General features: G+C 28.7%; 1 protein-coding gene across 1 annotated transcript in view; it reads right to left on the bottom strand.

Moving 5' to 3' along the window:
- Positions 1-15,424: 15,424 nt before the first annotated feature.
- The window catches only part of LOC111613289 (ubiquitin carboxyl-terminal hydrolase 7-like), a 38,163-nt gene continuing 32,656 nt past the window's right edge, over positions 15,425-20,931 (bottom strand). Inside the window, exons 21-27 of the mRNA XM_023354638.1 lie at positions 18,745-18,848; positions 18,493-18,661; positions 18,377-18,424; positions 17,560-17,631; positions 17,332-17,431; positions 17,131-17,266; positions 15,425-16,385 (exon numbers count right to left, since the gene is read on the bottom strand). Coding sequence (XP_023210406.1) covers positions 17,160-17,266; positions 17,332-17,431; positions 17,560-17,631; positions 18,377-18,424; positions 18,493-18,661; positions 18,745-18,848 — 600 coding nt within the window. The 3' untranslated portion in view covers positions 15,425-16,385; positions 17,131-17,159. The remainder of the gene's footprint in view (positions 16,386-17,130; positions 17,267-17,331; positions 17,432-17,559; positions 17,632-18,376; positions 18,425-18,492; positions 18,662-18,744; positions 18,849-20,931) is intronic.

Below are 20,931 nucleotides of genomic sequence, written 5' to 3'. Positions count from 1 at the left end.
ATCTTCTCATAAACTTTACATCCTTAAACAATAAAATTTAATTAATGTTTTACCATATTTATCTTCTAAACCATTAAAAATGATTATTCAAAATTTTACGATTATTTCTTAAACATTTCTAATTTCATTTTAAAATATCACCTGTACTTGTTATTAATATAATTGAATTCTCCCTTTTAACTTTTAATTATAGACACATTATTATATTTTCCATAAGAAAAACTGTTTTAATTTACAATGTTAACCCTTCCATTTTAAATTATAGGCCCCGTCACATTTACAAAAGGCCCCCTATTTTAATTTTTACTATAATTTAGGTTTAGCATTTATTTTCGCGAGACACCCTACTTTGATTTTTATTAAAAATTTTTCATTTTGTGAGAGGCCCATAAATAAATAAAAAAATTAGTTCGGTGTATAAAATCGAATTATTTATATATAATCTCGAACTACGAACTTATCTGTCCGTCACGCTCTACAGCTTATAGAATGTAAATAACTAATAATATTTTATTTCGAGCATAAATGCTTTAAAATACAAACAAATTGGTTAAATTACAACATGAGCATTATTATTTAACTTTAGTATTTAAATTTACGATTGATGCGTTTAAGTACAGCTGTACAATTCGGTTGATGGCGTATTGATACGCAATTATAACAACAGAGAAACTATAAATTTATTGTAGTGATAATTTGATGAGTTTATTAAATAAAATTGGTATACAGAAATAAAATATTTTCGAATTAATTTGTATGCAGTTAAATTGCAAGGGCCTTTCCATCCCGGATCTCCAGAGTGGTATGCCTTAATTACATCGGCCATCTATTATGGAAGGCCTAGTAAAATATACGTTCCAGTTAGATAATTTATGATCCTTCTAATGATTTTGCTCCTTTGACGAATAATTCCCATAAAACTCAATTAAACTATGTAAATAAATGATTAAAAATTCTCATTAAATGGGCATCTAATGAGGCTCGAAATTTACGTCAAACAGTTAATTACAATAATAATTTAGTAATAAAATACTTGTTTAGTTATAGTCCTTAATAGTGATTTAGCTCCTTCAGTTAAAGTATGCAATTGAATGATACGAAAAAAACTTCATTAAGTGGACATGGTAACAAAATTTAGCATCTCTGATGTAAATTTCCCACAGGAAAACCGATTATATTATGCAACTATGTGTTTAAAATCTGGCCATACATAAAATTTAATGATGTATTAGATGGAAGGAGCAGTAAAATATATATGCCCCGATAATATAATTTATGGTACTTCTAACGGCTCGCTCCTGTCTGCACTTCTCATTAAAAAAAATCGAACGATGCATCTAAACAATTAAAAAAAGAAACCTCATTAAGCGGGCATTTAACGAAGAATAAATTTAACAACTAATAATATATTCCAGTTATATAATTTAGCTCCTTTGACGTTAAATTCTCGTAAAAATCAATTAAGCTGTGCAACTAAATGATAAAAGTAGGGGTGCACATTAGCGGAGGATCCGGAAATCTTCAGAGGGAGAGCAGAAAGAAAGCAACACGCCTTAAAAAATCATTTTACTACCCAAGTTATTCGAGAAGAATCCCCAGAAGGAGGTACATCTTCGCCCTGATACCACCTAAATCCATTCCTGATTGCATAATGGAGCTTAAATTTAACAGTTAATAACGGTTATAATAAAATATATGTTATAATTATATAGTTGTACGTGGCATTACTCAGGAAAAACCCCCAAAACGGGAGTGTTGCTGCAAACTGCAGCACTCAAATCCACCCTGGGCACATAATGGAGCTTAAATTTAACAGTTAATAACGGTTATAATAAAATATATGTTATAATTATATAGTTGTACGTGGCATTACTCAGGAAAAACCCCCAAAACGGGAGTGTTGCTGCAAACTGCAGCACTCAAATCCACCCTGGGCACATAATGGATCTTAAATTTAATAGTTAACAATGCGTTATAATAAATTATAAGTTATAGTTATATAATTTACGATACTTATAATAATTTAGCACCTTTAACGACAAAAATTCAATTAAATTATGCAAGTAAATGACGTAAGAAAGATCATTAACAAGAAGCAAGAATCTAATAATACAACACAATAAAAGACAGTAATAAAATACATATATGTACTCCAGTTATGTATTTTATGATCCCTGAGATAATTTAGCTTGTATGACGTAAAATTCCCACAAAACCCATAGAATGCGGGGGTAGCAAATGACGTCTAAGGAATGCCTATCGTTCAAAAACTGCTGTTTTATGGCCGCTGCTGATATGCTGTGCACAAAACGGGATCAAGCTTTTAAGGAGGAACTGAGAGGCAATTAATTAGGGAAGGAATTTGTCTTCGGATAGCAAATGGTCTCGTCTAATTAACACCAAGAAAGTTTGATGCGGTTCCACCGCCCTAATTATCGTACATTCCTTCAAATCGCCAAGTAATTTCTACTAAATGAACCGCTATTTGTTAAATCATCAATAGAAGAAACCACTAGNGATTTTATTCAATAGCGCTGAATTAAATGAGAACGATATATACGGGATTTTTTTATTTTACACTTCTGTTCAGATCGATAATGCGGAGCGCTCTGGTATTTTAAATATTTCTTAAATATGTATCTAGAAATATCTAGTACGTTTTTAGGGAATTAAAAATATATTATAGGGATTAAAATTCTGATATTATAGAAATTAAAAATAAAAAGTCTCAAGTGTTAGGGAAATTTTAATTTCCGAAGTATACAATCAGATAAACTTTAATTTATCCAGTGAAAAATTAGGAAAATTTTAATTTTTCTCAGGTACACAATTAGGGAAATTTAAATTTCTCTCAAGAGCACAGTTAGGGAAATTTTAGTTCCTCAAGTACACAATTAGGGAAATTTAATGGGTGCATAAATGGAGTAATTTAAAAGTCTAGGTTACAAAATTAAGAAAACCGAAAATTCTCAAGGCATATTTAAATCTTAATATATTTCTTTTAAATTCCAAATTTCCCTAATTTCCTCGAGGATTTAAATCCCCAAGTATATTAGAGAAATTTAAAATCCTTCCTCGGTGCGAAATTGAAAAGTAACTTGAAATCTTAAAAATATTTAGTATTTAGTAAAAGTTAAAATTATAAAATAATTAGGGATATTTGCTTTTCTTTTAAGGCATTTATTAAAGTTACAACGCGCATTAAATCTAAAATTATCATAATTTTTTTAAAATCTTTGTTTAATATAAAATAAATTATATTTTATGAAATAACGAGTTATTTTAATTAAGAAACACCCGAGAATTTCAGAATCTGGGTTCGGTTCCTGAGCGTAGGTTTGAATCCTGGAACGTGAGTTCGTATCCTTTCGAAGCTGGGAGAAGCTCAGATCTATTACTTTAATTTTCATACGGATCGTAAAGAAACAAATAATAAATAACTTGGCTTTTTATAGACAAAAAAGCCAAGTTGTAGATGGAATCCGAACCCACGTCTTGCGAATTTTGAATCAATTTACCTGACTTTAGTATTATTTTATCATTCTTATTAGGCATAGTTTATACATTAAACTTTTCCCTGTTTTACAATAAAATTTGTAATTTATTGAGAAATTCTTTGTCTATTGATAAAGAATATTGTTTAACAATTTTAAATTATCAGCAAAGTTAAAAATTTGTATTACAATTTGTAATAATCTCTTTTAACTCGTTAGCGACTTCATCTCCTCGTAAATCCTCATCTTCTCATAAACTTTACATCCTTAAACAATAAAATTTAATTAATGTTTTACCATATTTATCTTCTAAACCATTAAAAATGATTATTCAAAATTTTACGATTATTTCTTAAACATTTCTAATTTCATTTTAAAATATCACCTGTACTTGTTATTAATATAATTGAATTCTCCCTTTTAACTTTTAATTATAGACACATTATTATATTTTCCATAAGAAAAACTGTTTTAATTTACAATGTTAACCCTTCCATTTTAAATTATAGGCCCCGTCACATTTACAAAAGGCCCCCTATTTTAATTTTTACTATAATTTAGGTTTAGCATTTATTTTCGCGAGACACCCTACTTTGATTTTTATTAAAAATTTTTCATTTTGTGAGAGGCCCTACTTGAATTTTACTATAAAGTTAGTAAAAAATCAAGTAGGATCCCTTGTAAAAATGTTAGTTCATAGTAAAAATCGAAATAGGGCCCTTTAAATGTAATTAAATAAAATTATTCAGAACATCCTCAGAAGTGATATAGGACTATTTACTGAGATCTAGGACCTACCTGAGCTTTTCTGAACAAAATATAGAAGTGACAGAGGAGGCCCGAAATACCTGAAACCCTAGGAGCTCTGCCATGGATTAATAAAGCCCTGACAAGAGGTATGACAGCCTCAGCTTATCAGGCCTAATGTTAATTTTGTATGTGGGGAGTTTATGGTTAAGGGCCTCTGAAGCCCTTAATCATAAACTCCCCACATACAAACTTAACAACATTAAGGAGTCGTCGATTAATTACGTGTACAGTTCAATGAAGGGGAGGAGTTGCTGAAAGTATATCATTGTACTGAACATGATGGGGGAAGGGGTTGAGGCATTGTTTACGCGAACTTTTTTTAGTGGTATTAAAGGCATACGAATCTATTTTTGTAGGCCCACTTACTAGAAAATATTCGTTACTAGAACGTATTTAAGAATTTCTTCAATGTTGAGAGGGTCTACATAATTAAAGGGGAGATGGTTTGCCGAAAGTACATCATTGTACACAACAAGGAGGGGTCGGAAATGGCCTAAAACTGTACAGGTAATTAACGGACGGCCACTACGACAAATTCAAACTACAGAGTCAACAATGACCATTTATTTTACCATCAGCCAGGAGCATTACCTCCATTAAAACGGTGATAAAGTAAGAGAAACATTCCTAAATTTTTATTTACTTCATTACAGGTAAGGAGAAATGAGAAATGGAGAAAAACACAATCATTTCTTCGATTTACTCGCAACTTTACCTTGTCTCTCCATTCTCGAGAGAGAGAGTATAAATGATGTTATCCAGATCTCTTCCCTACAACCAGTTTATTACAGACAATTTAGAAATTCTATTCGTCTGGAATGCTTCATCCTCTACTAAAAATGTCAGAAACACTAGAAACTTTCACAAAACCTGAGAATTCTTATATAATTTTTACGTTTGAAATGGTTTATTTGGAAGGAAAAAATGGACATAAATCCGTAGAAAACAATTAATTTAAAAGATATTTTGTAATATCGAAGCATAGTTTGAAGCCATTATCGTGAGTCATTGGCCTCAGATTTTGATTTATAGCGTTAGTTACAACGTTAGACGTATGTAAATTATGTACAATTTCGCTAATTAATTAGAAAATCTATAAGCAAAACTTGTTTAAAATACAAATTCTTCATATTTTTTAAATTTTATATTAATTTAATTACATAAATAATCATTATTTTCAATTTAACCTTTTTTAATAGTTTTGTGTATTTTAAGTAGTAAACGTTATATTCTTTTATAAGTAATAAAATATTTTATCCTTTAAATCTATTATTTTCGTTATAAAGAGGTTCTAGATTATCCCGAGATTTTATTCAATAGCGCTGAATTAAATGAGAACGATATATACGGGATTTTTTTATTTTACACTTCTGTTCAGATCGATAATGCGGAGCGCTCTGGTATTTTAAATATTTCTTAAATATGTATCTAGAAATATCTAGTACGTTTTTAGGGAATTAAAAATATATTATAGGGATTAAAATTCTGATATTATAGAAATTAAAAATAAAAAGTCTCAAGTGTTAGGGAAATTTTAATTTCCGAAGTATACAATCAGATAAACTTTAATTTATCCAGTGAAAAATTAGGAAAATTTTAATTTTTCTCAGGTACACAATTAGGGAAATTTAAATTTCTCTCAAGAGCACAGTTAGGGAAATTTTAGTTCCTCAAGTACACAATTAGGGAAATTTAATGGGTGCATAAATGGAGTAATTTAAAAGTCTAGGTTACAAAATTAAGAAAACCGAAAATTCTCAAGGCATATTTAAATCTTAATATATTTCTTTTAAATTCCAAATTTCCCTAATTTCCTCGAGGATTTAAATCCCCAAGTATATTAGAGAAATTTAAAATCCTTCCTCGGTGCGAAATTGAAAAGTAACTTGAAATCTTAAAAATATTTAGTATTTAGTAAAAGTTAAAATTATAAAATAATTAGGGATATTTGAGCTCATTGAGAAATTTAGAGGCGGTTGGAGAAATTTACTTCGTTAATGTAATTTAGAGAAATCTAGGGAATTTTGGATAAATTTAGCTCTTTAGGAAAATTTAGGAAAATTTGGAGAAATTTAGCTCGTTAGGGAAATTTAGTTCGTTAAAGAAATTTAGGAAAATTTGGAGAAATTGAGTTCGTTAATGTAATTTAGGGAAATCTAGGAAATTTTGGAGAAATTTAGCTCGTTAGGGAAATTTAGGGAAATCTAGGGAATTTTGAAGAAATTTAGTTCTTTAGGAAAATTTAGAGAGAATATAACTTTATACACATACTCAGATGGAAGTTAAATCCTTAGTACACATTAAAGAAAAGTTTCAAGTCTTACATCATCCGAAATACAATACATTTGTACAATGAAAACTTTCCCTAAATACCCTAATACAGATACTTACTTGTTATAAGAAGAAAAATTGACTTCAAAGGATAATTACAAGAAAATAAAATACAGAATCGAATGAAGGAGAGACAGAAGCATTTATTTTATTTTCGCATCATTCGAACAATTTTAGTGTACCTCAACAATGGATCAATTTCGGCACATTTTAAGAGAAGAATATAAAAATTGGAACTTAAAGAAAATAAAAAGAGACCGAAAAAGTAAAAATCTATAACTGATTGAAAAATTTATTAGAGCCATAATAACAAATTGAAGTTCCTTGGTTTGGCAAAGTAAAAAATTTATAGAGAAAGAGTACATCGTTTCTGTTTAACGCCACAACCAAAGTGTTTAGCATTCAATCAGGCAGTGGATGATCATCTTTTATAGTAGAGAGAGTTTATGTATATTATGTAATATATATATATGTATTCATTCCAATGATAAATTGGTAAAGTAAACAAATTCTTCGATCGTGCATTGTCTCGAATCGAACATAAAATTGTAGATTCCTCGAGATCTATAAAAGCTGTGAAAAGAACTCGATGCTTTTACTTTTATTCTTTATTTTTATCTAAAGTGGATTTTCTCGCATCTTCAATATTTATCCTCCGTGACAGCTCAATTTTAAAATTTTATAAGCGTATTTACGCCAAACGCCCCTCGAGAAATTCGAAATTAAGCGATGGTTTGTTGGCTAAATGAAAATGTTCCCTCATGGTTCCGCGAATGCTTTCCTTTAAAGATTTGTTAGAAAATACGGTTGCTGGATATAGATGATAAGTGGCGGATGATGAGTAACGGATAATAAATATATGAATGATGAATGATGAATGATAGGCGGTATCATTCATCATCCATTATCAGTCACCGCTTATCTATGCTGATAATGGGATGATAAATGATTGATAATGGATGATAGGTGGAGTCTCATAACGGATGAATTATCATCCGTTATCCACCATTTATCATCCATTATCCATCATTTATCATCCATTATCCATCAATCATTCATTCATCATTGATGAATGATTGATAATGAATGATGGGTGGCGGCTGATGATGAATGATAAATGGTGGATGATTGTTGACAGATAATGGATAAGAAAATGGGAATGATAGATGATAAATAATGGATGATTATCATCGTTGTCACCGTCATCGGTCATCAAAAAATCGAATGAAGTGACAGAGGCTCAACGTATCGCTTATAAAATATCACTATCAAATAAAGATGTCAAACGGCACGAAAGATCCTCAACCCATGCCAATTTACTCGTATAGCCTATATCATAAGATATCAATTAGAATGGTTGCGTGATATAACAGATTCGGAACATATCAAATCATCCTGAGATATTATCAGAGAAACGTGTTAGATGATGTTAAACAAGTTCGTAACGAGCCAACTTTAGCAACAAGTTACCTAAGATATATTTTTATGGTATCTGAGAATATAATGTACAGTAAGATAAGATATTAATTAAAGTAATTAGAGAATATCCGAAGTATCGTCATTGTCTTTATCATCGTTATCATGACGATCTCAATCACAACGTGCCAATTTATGTAACACATCTAAGATATTTTTTGTAGTATCTAAGAATATAATGTGTATCTTGTCGTCGTGATGATAATTATCATGATGATTTGTAATTTGATATCAATCAATACATGATGATGATGATTTGATATCAATAAAATACATTAAAGCGTTTTAAGTGTCTGGCATCATTTCGATTTTATATAGATCACATTCTTTCGTAATTATTTATTTAAAAAATCATTTTACATAAAAGACAATTTGTTTCTTTATAAAAATAATTTTAAATATTTAAATTATATTTTAGAGTTTTCTTTTCTGGAATTGTTTCTAATATAAATCATTTTTTTTTTGAAACTCGAACAAAAACCATCAGCTGCGAGTATCATCTTCTCGTTTAATTTTCGTCGGAACAATTTCTTTTTCAACGAAAGCGATGATAAAAGTTCAAAGTTTCTCGTCATAAAATGTGCCGCCGAATATTTTCAAATTCAATTTAAGTATGTCGAAATTCACGATAAAAATTCGACACTTCCGAAAGTTTTAATCCCGTGTGAAAGGATTTAAAAAACATTTTACAAAAAAAATAAGAATAAAAAATAAGATTGTATAAAAATTCGTAAATAAATAAATTAATTCTTTTAAATTATGCAAATTAATTAAATTAAAACGGTCTTTGTTCATTTTAATTTAAATTCATCATCATCATCATCATAGTATGGTAGGAAGAACTTGATGGAGGTAGATGATAAGTGGCGGATGATGAGTAATGGATAATAAATATATGAATGATGAATGATAGGCAGATGTATCATTCATCATCCATTATCAGCCACTGCCTATCTATGCTGATAATGAATGATAAATGGTGGATAATGGATGATAGGCGGAGTTTCGTAATCATCCGTTTATATACTGTAACGCTGAACATGAACATTGATAAAATGGTAATAAGATCTGTTCTATGTTACGATGATGATGATGATGATTTTTTTAATTTTAAATTGGTGATTCTATACAAGTTAGAGGGAGACATTTCTTAGGAAATTAAAATGTTATGTTGTATCAATACTTATTGTAATTGATAACATAGAAAACTGTTATTTTTTCATCGTAATCGTTAGCATCATTAATAGCGCCGAGATGATGATGATAATTTGATGCTGATACAGCATTAATCAACTAAGTAATGAGTTATTTGACGGTGATGTTGAAGGTTGATTACTTTCTCGACCGTGTTCCACACTCGAGCACACAGTAGCATCCGGTGTCCAATTTGAATTTGGCTAAATTAAAATTAAAAGGGTCTATTTTTTTAATTAGCCGCTTATATGACAATTTAAACTGCTCACCTGTTGCCGTTTATTAATGTTTTTTTATGCAACGAAACTTCACGTTCATCGCGTGTTCTTGCTATCCATATCGATCAATTTGTTGCCGATGGCGTTGCTATTGAAGAATTTTGGTGTTTATATTGATCAGTTTATTAATGACGATGATGATACATTAATACATTTATTAACGATAAGGACGTTGATATCGATAGTGTTAATCAATTTGTTAAAGATGATAAATTTGTTAATCGTATTATATTAATTCGTTATTCTTATTACATTCGAACCTCCGATAACGACCACCTCTAAATAGAGACCATTTTTTTTCAGGAATTTTTTAAAAAATGCATATAAAATAACCTCCAAACAAAGGTCATTTTTAATGTTCCCTCAGTGGCTGTTATTCAGAGTTTTGACTACATTATTATTAATTTTTTTTTTGGGATGATGATGATGATGATGAAGAATTTGCTTATAGCATTATTGAGATAAATAAATTCGTTATTAATGACATTGATTAATAGGACGATAACACTATTAAGATCAAAACGTTAAATTGCATTATCATCATCCTGGATTTGTCTTCGAATTTAATTTAAACGTGAAAGTTTAGAATCCACTTATAAGCCAATCAAGTGGTAATCATCATTATGTTCCTCATTTAATTACCCAACATTTTAATTATCATCATCATTATTTACATAAAATTTCAAAAAAGAACGAACGGTCTAATCATCATCTTTTGGAATTATGATTAAATACACAAATATCCAATTTTTCTTAAATTTCGCACTTTAACTACACAGAAACTCTGTTAATTAATTTTAATGCAATTCGACGAAGGCGGCTGCTTAAAAATTAAAACCAATTAAAGGTAACGCCGATTTTTCAATACTCCAATACACATTAAAAATAAGGGATTTTATGTCTTCAAGTTTAATTAAAAGGCGAAAGTTTTGACTCCATTTGTAAGCCAGTCAGGTGGTAATTATAAAGGTGGATCCTCATGAGAATGCAACGAATAATGACTCCCATTCTTATTGAACCACTGAAGATAGGATTTCTATTGACTTAATCTAACAATAGCAACTATCAGGTAATTGTAAATCACCATTCGTTCCGTTTGTATTAAGAATATAATTGATTGAACAGTTGCAATTCGTTATGCTCCATTCAAAACTCTTTCCTCCCGCCAAAATCTAACCTTTCATTCATTCCAAGTGATGAAATTCAGTAAGATTTAGAATTTTCGACAAAAATTTAATTATAAAAATGCAATTACTTCTCCCCCAATTTCGTTCAATTAAAAGCAGTGCCATAACTAGGCAGATGCAACAGGTGCACCCGCACAGGGCCCACTCGGAAGGGGAGCCCAAATGCATGTATTTGTTTTATTATTTTCCCAAACCTAATTAATTAAGGGGCCTAATTGCAAATTATTGCACAGGGCACAGGAATGGCTAGTTATGGCACTGATTAAAAGAAATGGCCCCTTAACAATTTGAAATTGCCCAATCGAAATTCTTCTTTTATTAAAAAGGACATGATAAAACTCGATGAAAATTTTAATTGATTTTCACGAAGTTTTGTTATTTTTAATCAATTTAAAATTTCCTTCTCAATAAAAGAAGAATTTTGATTGGGCAATTTCAAATTGCAAAGCTGTTAGGAATTTCAAGTCGACAAATTAGGAATTAATTAGTTATGGCACTGATTAAAAGAAATGGCCCCTTAACAATTTGAAATTGCCCAATCGAAATTCTTCTTTTATTAAAAAGGACATGATAAAACTCGATGAAAATTTTAATTGATTTTCACGAAGTTTTGTTATTTTTAATCAATTTAAAATTTCCTTCTCAATAAAAGAAGAATTTTGATTGGGCAATTTCAAATTGCAAAGCTGTTAGGAATTTCAAGTCGACAAATTAGGAATTAATTAATTTTAAATATCTTTTTAGTAAAAAGCAGAAAAATTTCAATTATTTTTCATTGTTTTTTTTTACTAAAAAAAAAACTTTTTAAAAATTAATTTATCACCCTTAATTTAATTGACTAGAAATTCTCTCCTATAACAGCTTTACAATTTGTCATGCCTCATTTAAAATTCTCTCTTTACAAAAGTATAACATTAAGTTCATTAAAAAATAATTATTTTTCACTAAACTTCATTAAATTTTTATTACTTTTATTGAAAGAAACTAAAAAAAAGTAATTAGTTTCTCCCCCTTTTGATCAAATAAAAATGATGTTTTAACAGCTTTATAATTCATTACACTTCATCTATAATTTTTCCTTCGCAAAAATATAACTTTAAATTTAATAATAATAATAATAATAAAAAATCCAGCAGAGTTGCATAACTTTTCCGGCAAAAAAATTTAACTTGCGTGTGGCGCCATCTTATGATATTTTATTTAAAAACTTTTATTATAAAATGGACCGCTTTGCAAAATCTGAACGTATTCTTAAATGTAATTGCAACTTCATTATAATTAATTAATTAAACTAACTATTTGTAATTTAATTTAAATGACTAACAGTTGCTTAATTGTTATAAATATGAAAACTTTAATTATAATTAAGCGCTCTTTAAGTTAATATCAAAACTTTAATCTAATTAAATATTTAAAAATACTGAATTTATTTATTTTAATTTTTAATGTAAATTGCTTATTAAAAAATGTATTATTTTAACGATTCGTTTACTTTAGTATTTGTACTTAAGGTACTGTACTGTATTGTACATTTCGATTCATGTTTGCATTAAAAATTATGGGTCATACCCAATTTTTAATGGTAAAATATATTAGAAAAATGTCCGACGATTAGATTTTATGTCTGATCATCTTTCACGGATGATTAGATTAATGATAAAACCACATTAAAACATAGAAAGAAGGTGAATGGCAGTTACTTCAACAAAGTAAATGCCTCTTGTATCATGAATAACGCACATTCACATGCAAACATTCGCTTCTTTCCTTCGAAATTCTTAAATTTATGAAGTCGATTATACGAGACGAGTGAATTAAAAGCCCGCTATCAACTGTTTAAAGTATGTTCTGTAGTCATTTGTTTAGAAAATAATGCTACTTGAGTAACAAATTGCACAGAACTTCTTACACAAGTTCGATATAGTTGTGTGTGTGTGTTATTTATTACGCTCCACGATCTTTCTAATTAAAGAAATGCTTAACTTTTCTGGATAATTTGTAGTAAATTTATGTTTTGATTTTCCTTTAAACGTTGTTTCATCATCATCATCTGCATAATGTCATCTTGAAACGATGATGAGTGGCTTTCATATACTATTAGATTATCATAAATAATAAGTTTTTCGTTTATTCTAACTGTACTTTTGTGAATTCTGGAAAGTATTTTCATTGATTGAATTCATAACTAGAGCCACTTTCGTTGCTGGCATTTATAGGTACAGAGAGAGATTTTCATTGCTTTGACTCATAACTAGAGGCCCTTAAGGAGTCATTTTTATTGCTTTTATTTATGCCTAGAGGCTTTCTTCCATAGGACGATAGAATAGCATTAGTTCGTTAAAAATTCATATCACCAAAAAAACACTGCAATTACATTTAAAAATAGGAGGAATAAGTTAATATATATGTAAATTAGTTTTATCTCAAGAAAATATTTTCATTTAGTTTTTGTATTTTTTTTTCTTTAACGTAAAGATTTAATTTGTAAAAAATTTCAACTTAAATTTAATTATTTTTTGAAGACAAGATTTTTTATATTTTAATACAGTATTTAACTAGAAAATATGAAGAAAAGTGTATTAACTTGAGTGAGTTTAAGAGAGAGACAAATGACGATTTTCAAAGTTTTGGAAAACTCAATAAAGAATCACATAAAATAACATGATGATAATTATTTCTGCACAATTAAATGCAAGGGTGATAATATCGAAGATCTTAAGGCTTGTCCTACAATAATTAGAAATAATCTGGTTATAATGACGGTGATGATGGAGGCGGCTATGACTGTTGTTGATGATAGTTATTACTACGGTATGACAACGAATTTTGATAAGAATTATCTTCATTCTGCATAGTTGAATATCCGACGAAAATAGGCACAATCGAGAGTTTTGATCTGAAAAATTATCCTACAATAAGAAATAATTAAGGATAGTAAAATAAACTTATTGACAAGAAACAAATACAGTATATCAATTATTGATATTATACAAATATATCTATAGTCGTTCTAAGAATAAGAAAAGGAATTTATGTACGGGGCGTCGAGAGCTTATATAGGGCCGCACCAATGGGGTCTGCCCAAACCCACTATGGGCATAGAAAAAGTCCCTTTTTAGACCCCCATTGCAAGTAATTCATCGTATAACTAGACTCCAGAGAGATCATCCGTTTGCATTATATTAAAGAAGCAATTTAAACTCATAAAATTTACCTCAAATCTTCAAGATTAAAATCATCATCAGGGGAAACAAGGAACATGATGACTAATGTATTGTTGACAACAGGATAAACTTATGGTAACACATGAAGTGTTTCAGTAAAATACAAACATTTTCATTAAAATAATTTAATATAAATTGTTCTTAATGGTCATTGTATACAGGATATCAAGAAACTCCATTAAAATTACTATGCAAATGTTTACATCTAGAGTAAATATCCAAACTAAGCTCCATTTTCACATTGAATGTGGAGCATTTAGTTACATACACATGGGGTGCAAATAAGAGATTCTTTATTAATGCCCCGACATCACAATGTACAGTTGGACATTATGATAACTGTTTATTAATTAACACCGTTCCTGGCACAATACCACCACTTAAGCAAGAGCCATCATCAAAATCAGTATCCATAATGGAGAACAACAAAAAATTTTTTATGTACCTTATGCACTAATATTTCTGATAATACAGATTTTTGGCTATTCTCAAGAGTAAATGTCATGCAATCATCATCGTATTCTTGAATAACACAAGTTAGCATTAAAATATGTGAAATTTATGCTGCAGAGTAATACTCCACATTACAGCTTTATGCAAATGTACTGTACACATTCTAAGCACTCCTTCACTTATACAAATCTATGGTGGAACAATTATAAAAGAATATTAATTTTAAATGCTTAAATTTGTATATTACATTGATGATAAAGCCGAAGATAGATTCGAAACACAATTAAAACTTGTATCCAAGTGTAATTAATTTGACATCCCTAATTGTCAAATTAATTTTTGTATTTGTCAATTTAAATTTGTAGCCAATTAGCATTTATGTTAATTTTTTTTTTATGTAAAATAAAATATGCTGGATATTCAAATTGACATGCCCATAAGAAATTGCAGCATCTGTTAAAATCAAATTTATGTTTGTAAATCATCTATTAAACTAATATATTTTATCTGCAATTTTATGTTGTTTCTGTACATTTTGGTTTTTTATTTTAATTATTTACTTCCTGTTCAACATTTTCCATGAAAGTTTCTATGGTGTTAGTTTGCAAAGGCAAATGGTGTTGCCAAAAATGTAAATTTTCTGGTGTTTGTGTTAAAATACCAATATTAAACTTAAGTGAAGCAGTGGTGCATTAATTTACATTAAAAACAATTACTTTAATTTCCAAAATTCATTAATTATTATTCAACTTCAACAATTTATTTACCAATTAAAATAAATGTACAAGAATATCTTAAATCTGAATGCCTTTTTTTTTTTTAAATCCAATTTGAAAATATTTACTTGTTTCATGCCTGTTTGAAGGGGGAAGAGAAAAGAATATACAGCAAATGGCCGTCATTCAAATTTGCTTATAATAATAATAATAATAATAATTATTATTTTTTAAAATATTTATAGATACAAACACACATAATACAGTTCTAAATTTATTTTGAAAATTCCTCCATACAATTCTACTAAGCATTTGTGAGTAGTAAGGCAATTGAACTTTTTAGTACACACACTGTACAGAAGCTGCAAATATATTTAAATGGTGTACACAGAAGAAAAGAGAAGTTTTTCTCTTCTCCTTATTTTATTTTTTTTTATTATTTAACACATATATTAGGGCCTTTTCCTCACTGCCAAGTTCAGTGCGCCATCCGTTGGAATCTTTTGTGCTTCGTACGCAACAACTTTTTTTTCCACCATGCAAAATGTATTCCAGAAAACTAACACAAAAGGAATAAACTGGACAGTTTTCACCAGACCACAAAAATTTGGAACTTTCACATGCTGGTATTTATTTTTTTATTTTATTTTTATTTTTTATATTTGAATGTATAGTACAGAATTTTAAACAGAATATGCAATGAAGACTTTCAAGCTTTTTTCCTCATTTCGGAACTATATTATTTTCCTTCATACAAACCACATGTAAATAATGTTTAAATTATATTACATCCATTCTTGTTTGTGATGAAACACTAGAAATAGGCTAAGTAGATTTCGGTATCTGCTTGAACTGAAATCGTGATCTCAGAGTTTGTAAATATTATTTTTTTCCGTTTCTCACCCCCTCGGCAATAAATGTCCGCAACGGGAAGGGCCTCGGAGAATAACCGTGGACACTGATATGATAACCATTATACCCAATATAATCCACCTTTTTAGTGCAGTGTTTTAAGAAAAATTTTTTTTCTTGCCCCCCAATGGGGAAGACTCGACTCAGAATGTAGGTGGACCAAAATGTTTTGAGAAAACAGAAGTAAAATTTGAACTGCACCTACACAGCCGTGCAGAAAAGTTGAAAGCACATCTAGCACGGAGGTTTGCACAGTGGAGTGTGATCACAGGTTGGCATAACACTGGAGGATTTCAGTATGGCCCATTACCTGGAAAAGAAAAATGTTGAACTAGTGATATATTAATTAATCATAGTAAATTATTAATTATCCAAAATTAAAGTCATATGTATGACATTGTATATGAGACCTGCAAACTGTCCACTTGGTACTGGCTGGCCAATTAAAATGTACAGTATTGCATACAACTTAATGTCTTGTATGCAATACTATATACACAATTTTAATGCTGATAGAAATTTCTCACTGCACAGTAACTTTACAGACAACCTGCAGCAGGGAAGTAACAATCATAACTGGCCCATGATACTGCCGAGTCTATTCCTCAAATTTAATCATCTGGTAAATTTGTAATATGTCATATAAATTGGAAAAATGCATATTTATTTTTATGATCTTCGACAGCCTAAAATTGGCAAAAATTTGGTTAAATTTTAATTTTGAACTAATAAGTAAAGCTTTAAAAAACTGAAGTTAATTTATTGTCAATTTAGACTGTTGATATTATTAAAAGCAAATCAGAAAAATTAATTAATTACAGAAATGAACTCAAAACATTTTTATGTTACAAAACCGAAAAATTGTTTATAAAATCAACTTGAAAGTGCAGACAAATGTAGAGATTTCTAACTTCTGCACTACAGAAAACAACTATCAATGCATTCATAAACAATAAAACAAATCATTTTAATAGAAAATATTAAATCTGTTGCAATTTAAAAATCATATCTATCCAGAGAATTGTTAGTTAAAAAAAGAAAAAAAAGGGGCATACCTTATCTTGGCATCTCTGACCATATTGATTTAATTATGTATTTTAATGGCCTTTTCCAGATAGTTATAGCGAGAACGTTTAGGAGCTTTATTAATATGTTCTAATCCAAGCCACGGCCTGGACTGCAACGTACCACCTATAATTCGCACAAAATCAGCAATGTAATTCACTAAAAAGATAACAACAAAAACATTCGTATACCTTGTGGTGGCTGAGATAAAAAATCAGATAAAGTAACAGAATAATCGGTTTCTTCACCAATATACTGTGGTCGACCCATTAATATTATAGCAAATTTATACTGAAAGTAAAAAGTCAATTGATAAATAACCAAGCAAATGCTTTTGTTAATAAATAGACTATGCCCTTTAAGTGTTGTTTAATACTAAACATTTTTACAATTATGCATTTAAAGACAAAATAATTAACCTTTTCAAATTCCTTATCTGGAATATCTAGCTTTCTTTGTATTCTTTCTTTAACTCTTGAGAATGGTTCTCTCTGTAAGAAAAAATAAATAAAGTTTAAAATCCTATAAATGTTTTAATATAATTTATTTATTAATTAGTTATTTTGTAACCTAACACAAGATTTTGTAGCAACTTATTGTTTTTACCCGTCAATCATTACCTTTTACTTCAAAGTATGATAAATAAAAAAAAAAAAAAGCAATTTGATATTATTATACTTTCTTTTAATTGCATTTAAATTAGAATCAGTGTACTTATAATTATAAATCCAATTTTATTCCAAGGAAGTCATCTGACCACATGCATCATTTCATTATCACAAAATACTTGATATTAACTGATAAACTTCCTTTTAAAAAATTAATCTAATATATCTAACAAACAGATCTCATATTCAGAATCAATGAACAATTTTAATTAATAATCTTAAAGCATGAAAAATTTTATCTAACATCATTTTTCTATTTACATTTTTGTATTTTTTAGCTCCTAAAAAATTAGATGATTTAAGACTAATTATCACTAAAATAGTTTAGTGATAATTAGTCTTAAAGCGTGAAATAATCTTATACATATTAGAACTGTTTGTTAATTTTCACAATGAATATATATATAAGGGACTTATAAATTAAAAGACTTATCTGATAACAATAAACATTTTCAAACAAAATTATTCAAAATTAAATATATAAATTAATTTGAAATACATTTGTGTACATTTTTGCTCTTATTATAATAATATTTTGATAGAAAAAAAATATTTTTAAAATACTTACATGTTTAATTTTTAACAGGAACGGAACACCAAATGTGGAAAATACCTCCTAGAAAAAATTATTATATCTGTATAAATGACTTTTTAAAATGGATAAAGTAAAATTTTTCCACTCACTTTATGAAAATGTGCTACAGGAATAAGAAGCTCATCATCAGCTAACTCTAGTTCGTCTTTTGGAATTTCCTCGATTCGATAAGTTTTGGTATTTGCTGCATTAAGACATTCCAACTGAATGTCTTCACGTTGAACATTAGTAATTTTGCAACTAATTACTTCTAATAACCTGGAAAATTAATAATAAAATACTTTGTTACATCAAGTAAATCTTTTTTAATCTACAATACTAATAAATTTGACTGTAAATACCTTAATCTTCCAGAACCTGAGTCACTTAAATCAACTTGTTTCCTTGCTTCTTCTAATAAATCGACTACTGAACCGTTTTTATTAGGATAAAGAATTAGTTCTTTCTAAAATAATAAAATTTTGAGTTTATTGATTAAAAAACAAGAGAGAATAGAGAAAAATTTGCAAAATTAAGAAATGATTAACCAGTTATGCTTTAAACTTTAATTTATTAATATAGCTGCTAGTATTTTAAAAGAATTTTATTCATTCTGAGCCATTTTACATACAGAAATATATCACTAATATTTGGAAAATGTGATATTTTTAAAAAACTTAAAATATTCATGTGTAAGAAAAGGAAAATATCACATGTATTCAGGGAGTTTTTTCCAGGCTTTTTAAGCCTGGAAAAAACTCCCAAAAATGAGAAATCAAAATAAAACAGTACATATAAAGTGCAAACTTTTACCATTAAGTTACACTTTATATCAGTCAGAACAGGAAAACAGCACTGCTAACAATCACTTGCACCACTTATAACTGCAACAATCCTCCATTGAAATTTTCAAATGATATTGATAAACTTATTTAACAATAGAATAATAAAAATTCTGTATAAATGAGCATTACACCATACACTGTTTTTAGCAGCAAACAGCTGATGTGCCAATCTTAGCATCACTGATGTAGATAGCAGTTAATCAAAGATGTACTATGGTATTCTACTATCACACATCTCATGCAGTGGTACTATCAAAGGACTATGCTGTGTCAACTATTAACATATGTTAATAGTTGACACAGCAGAGTACATAAACAAAATATACTGTTATGTATCAATATTATACTATTTAAAAATCAAATTCCTGTAATATAATTGATACTATGGTTAACAACAAATGATAATCTACACTTTTTAAAGAATCAACTACATAAAAAGTATCATTGTTTCACACAAGTTTGAAGTTTCATAATTATTTTAAATCATATTCTTAATCTTTAGTCATTCAATACATACAAAGAAAAATTATTACAGTAAGGTCTGGTTTTACACATTTGATAAAATGATTAGGTAAACTCATTCCTAATAGCCTAACCTGCCACTGAATCAGACTCTTTAAGTCAACAAGCCATGTTTCTTCAGCTTTCGATATTTCTAAAACAAACTACTGAATGAATACTCTGATTGTGATGGTCCACAAGTATTTTTTCTCAATTAGTGTACCTGATACTGTATAATAAAATTTTGCTCCATATATTCAAAAACATCAAACTAAAATATTCACTGTAATAGAAATATAAGTAAAATGTTTAAAACATATTTTAAACTGTAAATAGTTGAAAACAGTATCTAGGCAATCATCTGGGATTGCACTGGATGAAGCAAGATTTATTATGTACTGTACCTGTCCACACAGAGCCGTAACTAGCCACTCCTGTGCCCTGTGCAAGAATTTGCATTTAGGCCCCTTAATTAATTTGGTTTTGGGAAAATAATAAATACATTACAATAGATTTTTAATAAAATTTATTTTAATTGAATTTTTCTGGCTTTCATTTCAGCAAATTCATTAATTACAGTATCATAATTAATATTTTTAACGATATTGTATTCTATTGAAATAATAGAAATATTGGATAATCGTTCTTGTCCGATAGTTGATCATAAATAATTTTTTATTAAGTTTAACTTGCTAAAACTTCTCTTGCACGAAGCAATAGAAACGGGAAGAGTTAGAAATATTTGAAGAGCGACACTGATATTTGGGTAAAATTCAATTAAACTAAAATCATGAAGAGCTTGTAGAATATTAAGCGGAGATGCAGTTTCCATATTTTGTATAAGAGTCGTTACTACAAAATTAAAACTTTCAATTTCACTTGTGAATTCATACTTTTTAAAATCTTTGCGATATTTATTAATAATAGCGAAATCTGCAGCCGATTTTTTTTAAATCAGCAACACTCATGTATTATAAAGATGAGCCACAGAGAAAGCAAAAATTGTCACAGATAGTTTTCATTTTTTCATAACGCCAATCTATTTGACACAATAGAGTGTCAAGAACACTGTAAATTTGTATTTTAAATAATTTTTCGGGTGTCAAGTTACTTCCTTCATTTGGTGTTTTATCTATTTCCATTATCTTAACTTTTTTTTTTTTTTATTAAAAAATCCCTTTTCTATACTTTTTGGTTTGTTTT

Source organism: Centruroides sculpturatus, unplaced genomic scaffold, assembly GCF_000671375.1.
Source record: "Centruroides sculpturatus isolate CEXI.00-Female unplaced genomic scaffold, Cexi_2.0 scaffold134, whole genome shotgun sequence".
NCBI lineage: Eukaryota > Metazoa > Arthropoda > Arachnida > Scorpiones > Buthidae > Centruroides > Centruroides sculpturatus.
This window is presented reverse-complemented; position numbering and strand designations above follow the sequence as displayed.